The 18,705-nt window shown below is 43.7% G+C and overlaps 1 protein-coding gene and 1 long non-coding RNA gene across 2 annotated transcripts in view; one reads left to right on the plus strand and one right to left on the minus strand.

Annotated features, from left to right (window-relative positions):
• F13A1 (coagulation factor XIII A chain) overlaps nt 1-18,705 on the plus strand; it is a 139,890-nt gene that overhangs the window by 63,188 nt on the left and 57,997 nt on the right. Inside the window, exons 7-8 of the mRNA XM_043908603.1 lie at nt 15,430-15,604; nt 18,311-18,449. Coding sequence (XP_043764538.1) covers nt 15,430-15,604; nt 18,311-18,449 — 314 coding nt within the window. The remainder of the gene's footprint in view (nt 1-15,429; nt 15,605-18,310; nt 18,450-18,705) is intronic.
• Nucleotides 675-17,241, minus strand: LOC122697635. The gene is made up of 3 exons (XR_006342127.1): nt 17,184-17,241; nt 10,292-10,303; nt 675-780 (listed from the first exon to the last, which is right to left on the minus strand). It is a non-coding gene; the product is annotated as an uncharacterized LOC122697635 (long non-coding RNA).

Here is an 18,705-nt window from a genome sequence, read left to right on the forward strand (position 1 = left end):
GACCATGACATAATGTCAGTAACTATAATCAATCGATCAATCAATTGACTGATCAAACACCAAAGAGCAGCAAAAAAAAAAAAAAAAAAACCTGTAAAGCATAGTTTATCTACATTCACACCCACAGTAAGAGTGAAGAAATAAATGACTAATCCTATTCTATTCCAACGATACCTCAGCATAGGACTGTATATTGACAGTTTATGAAACGGGTGTTGATTCTTCAGAGTAAATACATGAGATGAGGGGGAAGGGCTGGCATTATGCATTCCGTTTTGCAAGTTAGAAAGCAGTGTGCTGACAGCTGGTCAGTGACAAAGCCTCAGTCCTCAGCTAGATCCCAGGTCTGCTGACTCCAGACCTAGGCACTTTCTACCTTCCTTGCTGGTCTCGGCAGGAGATCCTGAAGCATCTTTGAGGATGCACAGACCCTGCACTGGAACTGTTTCCTAGGGTAGGAGACACTATTCTCATGATCGAGGAGGCTGGAAGTCCGGTGTGGGCAATGGATTAAACATGTTGTCTAGGTCCCAGGCAGCCCTGGACTGTGCTGACATGTGGGACACACAGACTCTGCCCTTGGTGTGTGACAGCAAGTCAGATCTGTCAAATATGAGCAGTGTATGCCCGTGTGCTCAGTCGCTTAGGTCATGTCCGACTCTTTGCCACCCCATGGACTGTAGCCCGTCAGGCTCCTCTGTCCATGGGATTCTCCAGGCAAGAATATTGGAGTGGGTTGCCATGCCCTCCTCCAGGGGATCTTCCCAACCCAGGATCGAACTTGCAACTCCTGAGTTTCCTGCACCCACGGAGCCACCTGAGAAGCCCAAATATGAGCAGAACATTCCTGAAAAACATTAAACTAGGTGCTACTGATACTTCATTCGGTCAAAAACAGCAAAATCTACTTCTTTTGCTACCAACTCTCTTAAGTTTTTCTTTAAAGACTTCTTTTATGTGGACCATTTTTAAAGTCTTTATTGAATTTGTTACTATATTGCTTCTGGTTTATGTTTAGTCCCTGGTTTAGCTCCCCAACCAGGGACTGAACCCACACCCCCTGCCCTGGAAGGCAAAATCTTAGCCACTGAACCACAGGGCAGTCCCCCAATTTCCTCAAGTTTTATTTTTTAAAATATCTCTCCAAAAGACTGCTATCTTTGAGTCTGATTTCAGTGAAATAAAATCAAATATCAATTTTATAAAAATGTTAGGCTGAGAATAATAGGAAATGCAATTTCTAGTTAGCACTTAAGAACAAAGATCATTAAATTAACAATTAGGCTATGTGTAAATTTAAGAAAAGAGAAACTTTAAAAGGAAGGAAAGGTATAAACGAACATTTAAAGGCATTTTTTTTTTCGTTGTTGTTAGTTTATGTCTGTGACATAAAATATGCAAGTGAAAAGACTATGAATTCTAAATAATTTAGGAATTTCTTTTTAATAACTGTGTATAACAACATACACAAGACCTTTGGTCACTGTTTTTCCTGATTCACAGACAAGAGCCCCTTTTTCTTCTTCTTTGGAGTTACCATGACAGTTTTGCAGTGAGAAAGGAAGCAGTTACTGGCAGTGATTGGATGCAAACGAATTCCTTAGGCACTCTGAAATGGCATGCTCACCAGCCCGAGCTTACTCACACATCGTGTGTGCTTTTACGAGTGTAGAGATCACTGCCTAACACAAGCAAAGCAGGGGGGGTGGGGTGAACAGGAAGCAACGAACCCGATACTTCCTATGGTGGCACCTGGCCAAGCGAAAGCTAAGTCTTGAATGAAGCACATCTATCCTAATGCAAATTGCCTTGCAATTTTACTAATCATAGAAAGCCTATGAAGTTCTGATTTTGAAGATCTATAACCCACTTACAAGATATACAACTGGGCAGGATCTATTTGGGGGTTTGGTTTGGTTTTCTTTCTGGAGGGGGAGGCCTTGGGTGTTAGGGGAGAACACCCCCCCCCACACACTCTGGGCAGTATCTTTTTTTTCACCACCACCATTGTTTACATCCACAAAATGGATATTTGATAATTTTCAAAATCATTTTACATCTATTATCTCCTTTAATCCTTAGAAGAGCTCCAAAATCCATTCAGTTATAGTGATTTTAGAAATTAAAACATTGAGCCTCTAAAAATCAACAAAAACTATGAAACTTTCCCAAGAAATCCATTGTTTTCTGGTCACTCCAGGAGCTTCTTTCCTGTTCACAAGTCCTGGAAATCTATCGTGAAACTGCTGAGGGAAGTTAGGCAAAGACCAAAAGAAAAATAGATAAAAACAAAAACCCCTCAAATTTCTCAGTAAAGATTTGCCTTAAAATATGAGAGGATGCATTTAGGGAGCCCAGAAGGAAAGTGTTGTGAAGTTGCTTGAGTTTAGCCAGAATCCTGGGTCCAAGCAGATGGGCCTGTAGATGTTTTCTAGGGAGTTGATCCCGTCCACCAGTAGAACAGAGGGAGCTGTGTGTGGTCACTTCCAAACTTATCAACCCTCTCCCCAGCCTGGTCAGAGGCAGGAAGTTCTTTTTATAGGAAACACGTTTTGGCACCAGATGCATCATGATATGCAAACTCTCTGGGAGAGATAACACACTGGCCGCAGTTCATGTCAAGATGAAAGTGATGGCAGGCAGAAATTTCCTGGGATCAGCTATTGCCAGGAAGGAGTGGATGAATGGCCCGGTGCTGGCTGGGCCCCTGAGGAGGGTAGAGGCAAGAGCAGATGACCGGGGCCCCAGAGACAGATTTGCTCCCTGTGGTCACGGCCAAGTCCAGCACTGAAGGTGAGCCAGGAGTCTGCGGAAAGAAGGTGAGTGCTCGGTGCGATCCAAGCACAGATCATAAACAACTGCGGTCTTTCTAACGATGATGCCGATAATGACAGTGTCAGTCTGGCTTCTCAGTGCCCAGATAAAAATCTTTATTGTCTAGTATTTATGACCTTGGGTGGTTCTTTTTAAAAATATGTATTTGTCTGTGCCAAGTCTTAGCTGAGGCTTGCGGGATCTTTGACCTTTGTCATGGCACTTTGGGTCTTTTAGCTGCAGCATGTGGGATCTGGTTCCCTGACCAGGGATCGAACCGAGACCCCCTGCATTGGGAGCTGGGAGTCTCAGCCACTGGGCCACCAGGGAAGTGCCCCCTTGGTGGTTCCTTGTCGTGGGGGCTGTCCTACACACCAGAGGACGTTTAGGAGCATCCCTGGCTTCTACCCCAGAGATGTCAGGAGCACCTCCCTCACCAGCTGTGACAACCAAGAAGGCCTTTTGATATTTCCAAATGCCCCCTGAGGTCTAAGTCACAGCCCCAAGCCCCTCCGAGGCTCAGTCTCCCTGCATGTGCAGTGGTCACGGCCCTTTCTTGCCTGTGTGGATGATCTGCCTTCCGACCTTGTTCAAAACCTGCGCGTTTCCTTTCTCTGCTGAAGAGAGGGTGGAGACAGCATCTCCCGGGAGGGCCTGGCCCAGGTCACACCAGGCCTCTTGGTTCAGACCCTTCCTCCCGCTTCCTGTGTGACCCGGGCCCAGCCCCCAACCTCTGCAGGCCTCACCTCAGCTTTAAAATGGAATTCTGTCTCTGTCCTCAGATCACATTTGTTATTCCCAGTGGCAGCAAGAACGTCCTTTTCTTCTTTAAAACGGTGTTCTTTTTTCTTCTATTTTTTCCCCTTTATACATTCCGTATCTTATTTGGTTCTTATTTTGAGTTGCTGTTACTCCACTTTGATGTGAAAATCGGAAAAGTTTATGACAATCTGGACAGCCTTGGGCTACTGGGTTTACCCAGGAGAAAGAAAGTTTAAAACTCCTGTGATCTCATTGTCTGGGGATTGGTCCTGAGATCTGTAACCTTACGTAAGTGAACTCTTATTTAGGCTTTTCTAACTACTGAGTGGGGCATTTTACCAAAGCTACACTGCAGATTGATTTAAGGGAGAAAAAAATGTTTAAGTGATTAGGAAAAAAAGAGAAGAAACTTGCCCCAAGTTACACTTCCTCCTTTAAATTACCTTGCTTGATGGCTGTTTGCTTTCCACCTCGCACCTGATGTGACCGTCCCCACCAAAACAAAAGCCGGGAAATGTGCCAGGAAAATTTTAGAAGAATGTTTTGTGTCATCCGAAAACTTATTTTGCTCATGCCCACTAATAAAGCATTCCCTCCTTGGCCCTGAATTACTGAGAAGTAACCTAACATGCCCAACCTAAAGATAGCTCAAATGGCAAAGAGTCTGCCTGCAATGCAGGAGACCTGGGTTTGATCCCTGGGTCAGGAAGAAGACCCTGGAGAAGGAAATGGCAACCCACTCCAGTATTCTTGCCTAGAGAAGCCCATGGACAGAGGAGCCTGACAGGATACAGCTCATAACTTTGCAAACAGTCAGAAAGAACTGAAGGGACTTAGCACCCACGCATGACCTGACATGGAATCTGAGCCTGGGTCAGATGATCAAAACAGGTGTGCCCCGCCTCGGGACAAGAACTACAGTGCCCTGGGAGAAAGGAAAATGGCCTGCCTTTACTGCTGGGTGGTCCCTGGTGCCTGCCCCATGAGTGACTGGATCTGATAGCAGCTACGGGCAGAGAAGTTCTCCAGGTTGGTGCACTGCCCCTGCCGTGGCCACCATGCCTGCAGATGCTGCTCACTTATTCCCCATGGAAGTCCTAGCAGGTTCTCTCCTTTGAGTTGAGACTTATTAATAGGAGATCTGTGCGAAAGGCACACAGAGCCAGTATGTGAGATCTGGAAGACTCTCTGGGGGTCTTATAGGTAAAGAGGTGAAGGCCCTTGGAAATGATGTCATTCAAAGTCACATGGCCAGTAAGTGGCTGAAATGGAGTTGGATATTATCCTTACTCTTGAGTTATATTAGACCTTAGGGGGCGAGCATCAATACACACCGGTAACATAATTCCTACATCAAGTTACGTAGCTGTCTCCTAATAGAGAAGGACCCAAGGGAATGGTTCTAGAACAGGTGAAGTTTGAAGTAGGGGATAATGAAGAAAGGCATGAATCAGAGAATCCCAGATAGCCAGAGGCATTGAGCCCCTGGGAAAGAGTTCCCGAAGACTAGGTACCAAACGTGGTTTGATGGTGGCACAGGTGGTTGTGATGCAGTGATGGTAGTGATGCTGATAATAGGGATGATGGCGGTGCTGTGGTTTGGTGATAGGAGGAGTAATTGCTGTAAAGACGTTGATGGTAGGAAAACACTCAATATTAACTCATTCACTCAACAAATATTTATTGAGAATCTCTAGTCTAGGCTCATTTCAGTTCAGTTCAATTGCTCAGTCATGTCTGACTCTTTGTGACGCGATGGATTGCAGCATGCCACGCTTCCCTGTCCATCACCAACTCCCAGAGTTTAAACTCATATCCATTGAGTCGGAGATGCCATCCAACCATCTCATCCTCTGTTGTCCCCTTCTCCTCCCGCCTTCAATCTTTCCCAGCATCAGGGTCTTTTCCAGTAAGTCAGCTCTTCGCATCAGGTGGCCAAAGTATTGGAGTTTCAGCTTCAGCATCAGTCCTTCCAATGAACACCCAGGACTGATCTCCTTTAGGATGGACTTGTTGAATCTCCTTGCAGTCCAAAGGACTCTCAAGAGCCTTCTCCAACACCACAGTTAAAAGCATCAATTCTTCTGTGCTCAGCTTTCATTATAGTCCAACTCTCACACCAATACATGACCACTGGAAAAACCATAGCCTTGACTAGACGAACCTTTGTTGGCAAAATAATGTCTCTGCTTTTTAATAGGCTGTCTAAGTTGGTCATAGCTTTTCTTCCAAGGAGCAAGCGTCTTTTAATTTCATTTTGCAGTCACCATCTGCAGTGATTTTGGAGCCTAAGAAAATAAAGTCTGTCACTTTTTCCATTGTTTCCCCATCTATTTGCCATGACGTGATGGGACCAGATGCTATGATCTTAGTTTTCTGAATGTTGAGTTTTAAGCCAAATTTTTCACTCTCCTCTTTCACTCTAATCAAAAGGCTCTTTAGTTCTTCTTCACTTTCTGCCATAAGGGTGGTATCATCTGTGTATCTGAGGTTGTTGATATTTCTCCTGGCAATCTTGATTGCCTGTGCTTCATCCAGCCCAGCATTTCGCATGATGTACCCTGAATATAAGTTAAATAAGCAGGGTGACAATATACAGCCTTGACATACTCCTTTCTGGACTTGGAACCAGTCTGTTGTTCCATGTCCAGTTTGAACTGTTGCTTCCTGACCTGCATACAGGTTTCATGTATTCAGATTCCATGCATGCTAAGTGTCCAGCTCTTTGTGACCCTATGGACTGTAGCCTGCCAGGCACCTCTGTCCATGGAATTCTCCAGGCAAGAATACTGGAATGAGTTGCTATTTCCTCCTCCAGGGGATCTTCCCAAACCCAGGGATCAAATCAGTGTCTTATGTCATCTCCTGCATTAGCAGGAAGGTTCTTTACCACTAGCATCATCTTAAGTCTAGTTACAATTGTAAACAAAACAGTTTCTGCCTCCACAGAGCTAACAGTCTAATAGAAAAGAGATTTGTAAGTAGAACATGCCAACAGAGTGTGGCAAAGTCTCTGATGAAATAAGCATTGGGTTGTAGGAGAAAGCAAACCCTTGAAGCTTTGCTCAGAGTTTTCCCAGGACAAAGCAGTATCCTGACAAGTGTTGGGACATAGAATGAAAAGGCAGAAGAATGATTAACCAAGACCCATAGCAATGATAAGCCACATGATTATTCATGGAAACCCTTTTTTCATGGTGGGATTTATACCCAAATAGCCATCACCAAAAGCACTGCAGGAAAACGTAGTCAGAGGGAAACTTTCTCCTCTGGTGACTTACTTGATTCAATTGCAATTTTTTTTTTCAATTGCAATTTTTTTAAAAGCTGACATTAGGAGGAAAATCTGGAAGGAGAGAGAAGAAAAAGTGTCAATATACTAGTTAGATATTTTTAAATTCCAGTCTTTGCACTGTTGCCAGCCTGGACTTGCCTGCTTCCCTTGAGGTGTACACATTTATTTTTGACCCTGGACTTTTGCTAATATCGAACCACAATGCCATCATTAATCCCCATTAATACCTTATGCTAGCTGTGCCTTTTGGGAACTAACTCAAGATTGGACTTTTTTTTTAGCCAATCAATGTTCAGTATACTCTTCAGTGTTATATAAAAAAAAAAAATATCTTGAACCCCAGCTACTAAATCAAACTGACCACAAGCGGAGTAGGTCCTGGAGTTTTCTAGAGCCCAACACAAGATAAATGACTGTGGACCTTGGAGACGTAATGGACTTCAGGGCTTCTGATCCCCAAGCTTATGTGGTCTCACAGATAAACTGAAAATAAAGCTACTTTTCACTCTGTCCATCTTTCTTCCTCTTCATCTTATCCCAGTACTTCGACAGGTTTTTTTTTCCCTTCCAAGCGTGAAAAAGACAGTCATGACATTACTTCTTTGATATTTCGCTCAGCAGCTCCACTGAAAGCTACTACAAAACCCTGTCTAGTATTTTCCCAGTTGTTTACTTGGCCATCTCATGGAAAGCTTCACATTCAGCAAACCGCTTCATGCAACAAACTATTTCAAGTATTCAGACTACATTTACAAATTCACTTGGATTGGGAATTCCATGCAGTCACCTCAGATGAACTTTCAAATCAGAAGTAAATACATGAAGTCTACTCCCGGGTCATATATATAGACCAACCACAGCACAGCTTCCTAAAAATTTTATTTAAAAAATTAAAATGTTAAAGCACTATAAGCAGCTAAAATCCCTTTCCTGGAGTGAACTGTCCTGGAGAAATCTGAGGACTTGGTTGTTCCAGGGTCATTGTCCCCAACCATTTCCCCACTGAGGAGCTTCTTCACATTTCCCATATGAATCTTATAATTGGAAAATTTTCATCTGCTAAAGAAAAAAAAAAACAGGATTATTAAAAATAACTTGTTTCCCCATTCTTGTGTCAGAGATTTATCTAACTGCCAATCAAAACCTCTAACGGGAGTGGCACCTTCAGTGACAGCAGACTGAATGTGACTCTGTACCACGTTTGTGAAGGTCAGGATACAGCGCCCTTTGGTGTTGAGAAGAATGGCCATGTCTCACACACCTGCAAAGTCTTGCAGATGCCCAAGTTAAAATTTCTAGGCTGACGACCATTGCCAGATGTAGGATCCTCAACGGATTTCTGCTCTGATTCAGAGTTTCTGGAGCTCTGACCCTATCTGTTTTCTTAAATTGTTATTTTTCTCTCTCTGCATTCGTGCCCAGGGATGCCAAGAAAGGTATTCCTCACTCAGGGAGAGCAGGAAAAGCTAGAGGCCTCGGGTGCGCTCGGCGACCTTTCCAATGGCGACACAGCTCAACCAGGAGCTCCCGAGGGTGGCAGCTTTGGAGAATCTACCAGCTAGGATTCATGAAAAACCTGATTGTAGTCCGACAGGGTGAAATACTAATTGCAGTCAGATTTTATTTAACTCTTAAAGTTGGATTCAAGGTACCCACACGCACGGACGGCCTGTCTGTGGTTCAGAAATAGCCAAGGGAATCCAGTGATGACCAGGGCGGGTACAGAGTCAAGATCATATCCAGTACATTTCAAACTAAGCATAATGCCACCTCGTTCAAGGGCTTTCCAGGTGGCTCAGTGGGTAAAGAATATGCCTGTCATGCAGGAAGCACAGGTTCAGTCCCTGGGTGGGGAAGAGCCTCTGGAGGAGGGCATGGCTACCCACTCCAGTGGTCTTGTCTGGGAAATCCCATGGTCAGAGGAGCCTGGTGGGCTACAGTCCAGGGGGTCGAAAAGAGTGGGACATGACTGAGTGTGCGTGCATTCACCAGGGATGTACGTTTCTACTTATTGAAGAACTTTAAACAATTGACAAATATATTGGAGGCCAGTAAAAATAATAGAATTTATCTAGCAGAAATGGTTTTCATAGCCAGTTTTGAGAAATCGTATCCACTTTATAAGTAACCGATGTGCAGACGAAGAGCAGGAGTAGCAGGAAGTCAAATGACTTATCCAAGGTCACTGGTGAAACTGGAAAAGGGTCTCAGGTTCCCTGACCCCACGCTTCCACAGATGACGCTGCATTTCCCCTGTCTGTCCTCTGCCTGCCCTCTTCCCGTGTCACATGAGCTCCTTGGATACAGATGTCATGCCTTTTACAAGTCCTGTCTTTTTCACTCCTTCTCTCTTAGGCTGGGGTGGAGGAGGTTGATGAGACAATGAACTGTTCAGACATCATTTTTTTTCCCTCCTATGATAAAAGCCAGCAATGTAATGAGGTTTCCATTTGTGGGCAAACAGCTTGGCCTCTCCGTTATCAAGGTTGCATTTCTTATGCCCGGGCTCCCCATATTTTGGGAGAAAAACAGACATTTATTATAAGCCATCTCTCGAATGTGATGATCACAGTCAATCTAAATGTCTGCTTTCCCTGAATTGCTTCCTGGAATGAGGTCTCAATGCTGCATCTATTTTGTAATCACATCGGCTGTTTCTGAAACACAGGGACGCTTCTCAGCGGGCCTTCCGAGTTCTGCAGCTGGAGCTGCTCTGGTCTCCTGGGACAGACCCCCTGGGGAGGGATGACCAGAAGTCCTGCAAAGCCAGCATCCCCCTTTGGACAGGCCCCCTCAGGGCTACGCACTCTGCATCTCTTCCTGCCCTCCCTCCTTCCCCTCTCCTTTCTCTTGACATCCTTTTCCGATCTGCTTCCTGCTCTGCTCTTTCCCTTTCCCATCCATCCATCCACGCACCCGTTCGTTCACCCATCCACGCTTTCATTCAGATACTTTTGGAGGCCTGTTCTACATACCAGCCCTGCACCACGCAGCAGTGGAATAGCAATGAAAAAGAAGCAGACAGTGCTTGGAAAGCTTAAAATCTCAGTATCTCTGTCTCTCTCTCTCTCTCTCGGTCCACCTTTTGTTATTTCTTTCATGATTGTCAATTAGTAAAATACATTTGGACCAAATAGGAATCCTCAGTTACTAAGGAAGACAAGATTAATCATCTCTAGTTGTAATGATTTTCATGAAAAACGAGTCTCATTACCCACTCCTGTCAGTGCGTGCGTGCGTGTTCAGTCACTCCAGTCGTGTCCGACTCTGTGACCCCGTGGACTGTAGCCTGCCAGGCTCCCCTGTCCATGGGGTGCTCCAGGCAAGAATGCTGGAGTGGGCTGCCATTTCCTCCTCCAGGGGATCTTCCCGACCCAGGGATGGAACCCCCATCTCCTGCATTGCAGGTGGATTCCTCACCCACTGAGCCTCCTGGGAAGCCCCACTCCTGTCAGAGCTTGTGTCAAATACTTAAAGCAAAGCACATTTGAACAGCGGTTGTGTGCTTCACAAGAGAAGTTAGGGTTAGTTCCTGTGGTTTGTTGCTGTCATTGTTGAACTAAAATTTACATACAATGAAGTGTATGGATACTAAATGTAAAATTCAATGAGTTTTGATTCAGATAATCACCACCCCAACCCAAATTTAGACATTACCACCAGCCCAGAAATTTCCCTTGTGCTCTGGTGTAGTCAACCCACATCCCCAGAAACAACTACGATCCTGATTTCTTAGACCAGATTGGATTTGCCTGTTCTTAAACTTCACATAGTGGATTTATACCTTAGGCCCTATCTGGAGCTGGTTTCCTTTAATCAGCATGTTCTTACACATGCTTCAGCTTGTTCCTTGGTATTGCTGAGCAGGGTTTCACCATGCTCTGTATCCCAGTCTGTCATCCATTCACCTGAGGATGGGCATTTGGGATGCTTCCAGTTCAGGACTGCTGTGAACTAAGCTATTAAGGAGACCTTTGTACAAGTCCCTGTGTGTGCATGTATTTTTGTATTTCTGAGACAAGCATTTGAAGCAGGCATGTCTAACTCATAGGGCATGTATATGTTTAGCTTTATAAGAATCTGTCCATTTTCCAAAGTGCTTGGAACCCTGGAGTGTCATGGATGCAATTTGACACACACACTGTACAACCTCCTCCTACAATTAAGATTGACCTTCACCAGACTGTACGTGGGAGCTTGTTCACAAAAGCTGGATGGGTTCCTCTTCGAGGAAGAGCTCTTCTCCCTCCCAAATTTAACTCTCTGCCTTTGAAACTAGCTCAAGTTGTCCAAAATTTATATCCAATGGTCTTTGAAAAACTACTACAGGCAAAATTAGGTATAAAATTGCATTCTGCAAGAATTACAGAAATCCTACCCTTTATGAGAACATAACTTCAACAGTGAAATTTAACAGAATATAATAGGTTTATAACAGAGAAAAGTCACCTTACCAAAGCCATATAAAATGTGCTCACAGGATAAGAAAAATACCTTTACATATTTAAAAAGAAGCAGAAAAAATAGTAATTATGCAAAAGGCAATGGACCTAAGCCTGAATTCAGAGAGGCAGCCTACCCTGCTGGGCACAAAAGGAATTTTCACTATTCTCTCCTCTCAGGTAAATATTTGAGAAAATTCTAAACATGTTTAAAGAAGAAAATAGCAATTATGTGTATTCTCACTGCAAGAATTGAGCACAGCATATTGGCATACCTGCTTCTAGTTTTGTTTTTTTTTTTTTAATGAAAAGTCTATTATAATTTTTGGTTAAAAAGATAATAATGCTCTCTAAAAAAGAATTCAGACAATAAAGAAAAATTTAAAGATAAAAGTTAAAAAAAAATCATACTTGCAAAACTCTTCTCCAAGTGTTCTATTTGCTGTAATTAATAACTGTAGATAAAATCTTGACTCTCCAGTCCAAGACTAGTTTGATTTCACCTCTGAATGACTGTTTGAGGCCAGTGTATTTCCTTCTACCCTTTTGTACCCTGAGACAGATTGGAGCAGGAAAGGGCATTATTGGGCTCTGCTCTTTCTTTGAGGATCCTGTTAAATGTCTCATTCCAGAATCCACTCCACCTACCTGGAGGCAGATCTTGTTCCCACGAGGGGATGACTCCAGATTTCCATCATTTCCCAACTACAGGCCCAGACTCACCTTTTTAGAGCTGTAGACCCTTTTCTACCCCTTTCTACAGAGCTGTTATTTCCATGAATCCCACCAGAATAGGGGGGGAAAAACCTGCATTTTGATTCAGCTTGCTTCTTTCCAGATTTTGAAATGCAGAAGTACGCTCAGGATCTCGTTGACTTGACAGTTAGGCTTCTGAAGCCCTGGTGCTGAAGCTGAGCCATGCCGCCCCTCTGCCCACCTCTGAACCTTCGTCTTTTCTTGGACCAGCTTTCGAAATGTCCCTGAATTATGTTCTGCCTCTGAGGCTGCTGATAGTCACTTTCGAAGGGTCTGGTTTTTAAATTTTTTCCGATATCATAGGTATTATGAGAGGACAGTTTAGTAAACGCTTGCCGAAGCTGAATAATGTCCAAAGTTCTGGGCTCCTCTAGTCTCCCTGACCACCCGTGATGCAGGACCAAGACATTTCATTCTGTCATTCGTCCGACTCTGAGCTCGTGGTAGGGTGTCAACAGTCAGCTGTGGCAGGAAGAGGGTCCAGCATGCCCTTGACGTGCCCCCTAAACCTATCTTGTTGTCTTAGGAGGAGAACATGACTTTAACCCTTTACATATGTCCCTTAAGACTTGTCTCTTTCAGTATCTAGGCTCCCTAGAAATCAATTTCCTAATTAAAAAACAGTAGCTAATCTGGCCAAATGCTAATAAATGTGAAGTGTGATTTGTCTAGAATGGGGGAACAGGTCAGCATTAACAATTAAAAGGGCTATAGAGGAGAGAGCTCCTTTTTTTTTCTTACTCTTCCTTTTGGCTGATTGGGCTCAGCTGTAGGCTATAAATAACACTTTCAATTAATGGCTATTTGAAAGTCAGTCATCAGAACCTTAGTTTAGGAACTTTTACCTCTGAGATTCATTGCCCTATTCTATTTCTTAATGATAAGAATAAATAACTGGTAATGTGAGTTAAAGCTGAATCCACTTACAAATATCAAGCTACATCATAGCACTCTTCAGGCTTCACTGTAATAGATGCAGATTTAGATAATCAATTCAACTGCAAGGAGAGTTATTGATCATGAATAGAACCAAAGCTGTTGGCTAAACGCTGCTGCATGCCAGTCATTTCATGGACTTACAGGATAAAGTCAAAGTTAACGTCAAAGGCATGAGTTTGCAATTAGTTGGGTCTTAAGACTTAATTTTTTTGTATATTAAACAAATTAACTGGGTATTTGTTGTGGTTTAGTCTCTCAGCCATGTCCGACTTTTTGTGGCCCCAAGGACTATAGCCCACCAGGCTCCTCTGTCCATGGGATTTCCCAGGCAAGAACACTGCAGTGGATTGCTATTTCCTTCTCTGGGGGATCTTCCTGACCCAGGGATCAAACCCTGGTCTCCTCCATTGAAGGAGATTCTTTACTGACTGAGCCACCAAGGAGCCAGGTGGCTGGGTATTTACCTTCACTTCAACCTAACTGTATAGAGTCAAAAGGGAAAAACAGTAGTTGTGTGTGCTTGCAATTTTCTTCTAGTGTTTTCTATTTCCTCCAATATTGCCTACTTACATAATTCTTGTTGCAGGTCCCTGAACTTGTCATATTTCTTCATGGTCACCAAGCAATTATCCAAACTCTTTCTTCCATGTAGATAACCTTCGCTGAACCTCAGCCTCTCAAGACCTGGCTTTCGCGTCATTTTCTCTCCCCAGCTCACCACATCCACCACCACCAACCTCCAGTCTAAGAAAGCTGATGACTCCCTCTGTTGGGAGCCCACTCTCCCTGGACTTCTTTCTGTGTTAAAATTGGAACCTTTCCTTCTGCCTGATGGGTTCCTCTTCCATCTCCTTCCACAGAGAAGATCTTAGTCTTATTCAGATGCCCAATGCCTACATGCTTGTTGGATATACAACGGATTATTCCACAACTATTGAACATCTGCTCTTTGCCAATACTTGTTAGAAGTCAGAAAGGCATAGATTTTTATCTCTGTTCTCAATATGCTCACGACCCACTGGGGAATAGATGCTTATAAATCTAAACTCAGTAAGCCTAAGAGAGGGGTCTGGGGAAGTGCTGAGGCTGAGCTGCTAACTGGCAAGGCTGGGAACACATAAAAACTCATCATATTTTTGTATCTCTTCTAGGACTTTCATAATCTGAATGCACCTGCTTTAATCACATGTTCCACTTTGTTTACTAATGTCTTATCAGTGTAATCTGAACCTATACTTCTCAAAGTCATGTACACACAGATCACCTGGGGATTTTGTTAAACTGCAGTTTCTGATTCAACAAGCCTGGGGAGGGGCCTGAGAGTTTATTTCCAATAAACTCCCAGCACACCGTTGCTGCTGGTCTACAGATCACACATCGAGGAGCAAGGCTATAAACCATTGTCACGTCAACCTATAAACATTGTTAAAGGGCCATCGGGTTTTGGAAAAACTCTTAGTGCTCCCCACCTAGACATTCTTCTGACTGTAATTAAACATGATGCAAGTTGCAGCAAGAGAAGTTAAGGTTCAGCACTGACCCCCAAGAAACCGACAGGATGCCTTGAAACTGTTCATTCCTGGCCCCAGTTTTATCATCTAAACACAAAAGATCTTTTTTCCTGCACTTGAGGTCTGCTGCTACCAAGTGACTGTCGTCTGAGTGTGTAGCAAATTTTCCCCAAATATTCAAGATTGCCATTCTTTGCTTACATCTCCCTTATGTTTAAACTATTAAAACCCCAGGTCCTTAATGTAACTGGAAATATCTGTTAACAAAATTTTATAATTGCCTTAAATAATTATAAAGAAAATACTTCTGTTCATGCAATTAAAACAAACAAACAAACAAACTCTGCAAGGTACCCATGGGAATCTAATTTGTTGTTAACTCTTAACGGTTCCTATGACAGAGTCTACATATTTTTTCAATTTATTAGAGTCAGCTACTCATCGTCAAAGTCAAACCTCATTAGACCATCAGACCTTGGGCCCCCACGCTAACATCTAGCATCATATGTCAATTTTTAGCTTTCCTTCTATCAAGACAAGATCCCTCCTTGAGCCGTCTTCTTTTGTAAGTGTTCTTCCTCTCTTCCTCACACATTCTCCAGCGCTGTTCCAACCAGACCAGGGGCCCAAGCGCATGAGACATGTTAACTCTTCCTGCCTGCTACTCGGCACCGCCTCCCCACAATCATACGCGGCTTAAGAGGCAGCCGTGGCCGTCTGGTTTGCCCTCACGCACTTAGGCATCACAGCACTTTCCCTGATAAGTGCCAGTGAACTGAACAGAAGCAGAACTCTTCATCATGCAGGAACACGGAAGGCACTGGAAGCCTTAGCTTGCCCAGAGTCAGAGTCTGGAGAGGACTCTTCTAAAGGACCCTGGTTCCTTCTCACCTGTCGTGGTCTCGTTTAGATCAATGCCAAGGACGATGAAGGCGTCATCGTTGGATCCTGGGACAATGCCTATGCTTATGGTGTTCCCCCATCAGCCTGGACCGGAAGTCTTGACATTCTGTTGGAATATAAGAGCTCTCAGAAACCAGTCCGCTATGGCCAGTGCTGGGTTTTTGCTGGTGTCTTTAATACATGTAAGTATCCAGTTGAGTCAAAGTTTTTTTAATGTATAAGAAATGTCACCTCAAGACATTTTGTCTATAACCTGGTAAAGGGACCCAGCAATCTCTGTTGGATCTATAGAATTTGTGGATGGTTATTCTGGGATGTAGTCAATGCATAATTAAATTGTACTGGGCCAGTATGCTCATAATTTCTCTTTGATTGCAGAACCTTTATAGAAAGAATGAGGGACAGTTTCCCACATACTCCATCATTCAACCCTCAGCAAAATGGAGAGTCTTGGGGCCAAGAAAGGGTGTGGGGGAAGGATATACAATTTTTAATTAGTAACCTCCACATTTTAAAAAAAGGTTAAATTAGCAAAATTTAAAATAATAATAAGATGTAGACCTCTTATTTGTTATTCAGAAGGTTTATAAATATGCTTATTTGCTTACTGTGTATCCGTGAGAATTTTGTAAATATGCCCACTTAGTTTTTACCCTGGCTCTGGAGAGAGGGTGGCTTATCTCAGTTCTTATATATGAGTCTCAATGTCCCTGAGCAATTAGACACCAGAACTTAATGAACCATCTTTACTTTTGGCATCCCCTCTTGCCTTTAATCTACCCAACATCCAAACCGTAGAGGAAAACATACGGGAACAGAACCGTTCTCTTCCACCTCATGCATTATTTTCCAATATGTCATTTGTCTGTCCAGGCCCAGACAATGTTATTGTTAATTCAGTGAATAGTTTTTTAAAAAAATACATTTATTTCAGTCTGTCTTCATCATTGATAACGATATTCATTCTCATGCCATTTCTATAGCCCTGTGAGAAAGACATGAAACTCAAGTCAAAGTGTCCTTTCTACTTACTCACTAAGAAAGACTGTTTTATCCAGTTAGCATGTTTTTTAACCAGAAAAATCAAGGAGGGTCTGAAAGCTGGAAGCCAGGATGAAATAATTTTTTAGAAATGATCAGGAAGACTGTCAGTTTCAGCTCAAATTCGTGACCATCTGAGAGTCAGTCAGAGGTCCAAGTGGGAAGAAATCGTAAGTGTTGTGTATTTTGTTTCTCTATGGCATCAAACTGAGTAGGATTATTTTCTTAGCCATTCCCATCTACTTAAGAGCTACAGGAACGTATATTTCCTGGGGAAAACGAAGGGTAGTGAAGCTAAGGTATCAGTGTCCTGGGAAGCCTGGTCTGTGGAGTTCCACGTGGAAGCCTGGACTCCAGGAAAGCTAACAGTTGGAGGAAGGCCCCCTCCTCCGTGGCTCCCAAGCCAAGATTGTGTGCCAGGGGCTTGGCGGAGACAGCCTCTCTGATGAAATGTTCCCAGGAAAACAAAGCACTCCCCACATCCCCCTGATGCCTGCAGTTTCACTATCCCAGTGTGATTCCTTTAGGTTCAGAAACATAAAATAGTAAACAGCTTCCATCCACGTACTGTTGCTGTTGTTTAGTCACTGAGTCACGTTCGACTCTTTGCGACCGCATGGACTGTAAACAGCTAGGCTCCTCTGTCCATGGGATTCTCCAGGGGAGAATACTGGAGAGGGTAGCTATTCCAGGGGACTCTTCCTGACTCAGGGCTCAAACGTGAGCCTCCTGCATTGCAGGCAGACTCTTTACTGCTGAGCCACCTGGGAAGCCCCCCGCCCATGTACGCCTTCTGTATAAAAGGATCATCAGGTCTATTCCCGAAAACCGACTCTGGTGATAAGGCAGGGGCCCAATGTAGGGATGCCACCACGAGGATAAACCTGAATCCTTGTGCCCTGTGTCAAGCTGCATCTGGCTTAAAATGATGAGTTCAGCAGGCCTGGGACAAATCTCACTCTGTGATCACGTGACTTGGCGCTAAGGTAGAAACAGAACTAGAGTGCCAATCATTTTGTTGGGAAGACTGTAGTGTGTGTCAGGGTCGTAAACCAAGAGAGGAAGGTGGAAGTGGGGGCAGGTGGTGGTTGCCATCAGCGTCATTTGGGGTGTGAAGATTAAGTCATTTAATGAGGACCCTTGAGTCTCTACCAGACTCACGTTTGGACTTCCAAGGTTGTTCTATTGAAGGGGGTGGATAGTCTTTGGTTAAAAATGCTAAACAATTCTGAGAGGGGAAAAAAAAGGCAAGTCATTAATCTTAAAATTGTCAGCTGAATTATTTTCAATGAGCACTGATGTCTGGCGTCCTGGCAGTCAGGAAGGGCATTTGGATTAAGTTTGATCAATAGGTACATATGGCAAGAGATGCATCCAGGTAATTTATTATCTAACAATTAAAATAAATCTGTGGTGTCACCCTCCACCAAGTGTCACAAGAGCAAGTTCCACCCCAGGAAAACAAACCGCACCGAGGGTCTGCTTGATAAATTTCTGATTTCCTATTAGCTGGGTTTTTTTTAACTCCTATTTTCAGAAACACAGGCCCATTAGCCAGACTAAAATAATCCTAGTTTGATGATCATGTGATTAGCAACTTAACAGTTGGAACCCTGTTACTGGGATCCCATTCCCACTGGTATCATTTGGCACCCACTGGTCCAGCATCAAGGCTTCTGTCTGCTTCCCAGATCCTTGAAGACAGGCCCCCTTTTGGCTTTGGACACCTGAGAACAACATGTCCATGTTGGTCAAGAAGAAAGTCCCTTCTGAGAAGGGACTACTCACTCTATGTCTACTAGATCTTGGTGATCTGTTTAACTGTGGTCTGTCCTTCTCTCCTGCAGTTCTGCGATGCCTGGGGATACCAGCGAGGATCGTCACCAACTATTTCTCAGCCCACGACAATGACGCCAACCTGCAATTGGACATTTTCTTGGAAGAAGACGGGAACGTGAACTCCAAACTCACTAAGGATTCGGTGTGGTGAGTTTGATTTGCAAGGGCCCTGGCTGATATCAGATTGAAGTGCATGACCCATTTACCACCAGACAGAGTCAGTCTGATGTTTCTTTCTGTTCTATTTTAAGGACTATTCAATACCATGGGCACAAATGTCTGATTGTCAGAGATTGTTTTTAGCTAATGAATGAGAAATGTTACTGAACAGCAGCTTGGGCTTCTAGTAATAAAGATCGATCACCCCATTACAGCAGCAACTCCTGGAAAAGGCCACAGCTTT

This window comes from Cervus elaphus, chromosome 7, assembly GCF_910594005.1.
Source record: "Cervus elaphus chromosome 7, mCerEla1.1, whole genome shotgun sequence".
Lineage (NCBI taxonomy): Eukaryota > Metazoa > Chordata > Mammalia > Artiodactyla > Cervidae > Cervus > Cervus elaphus.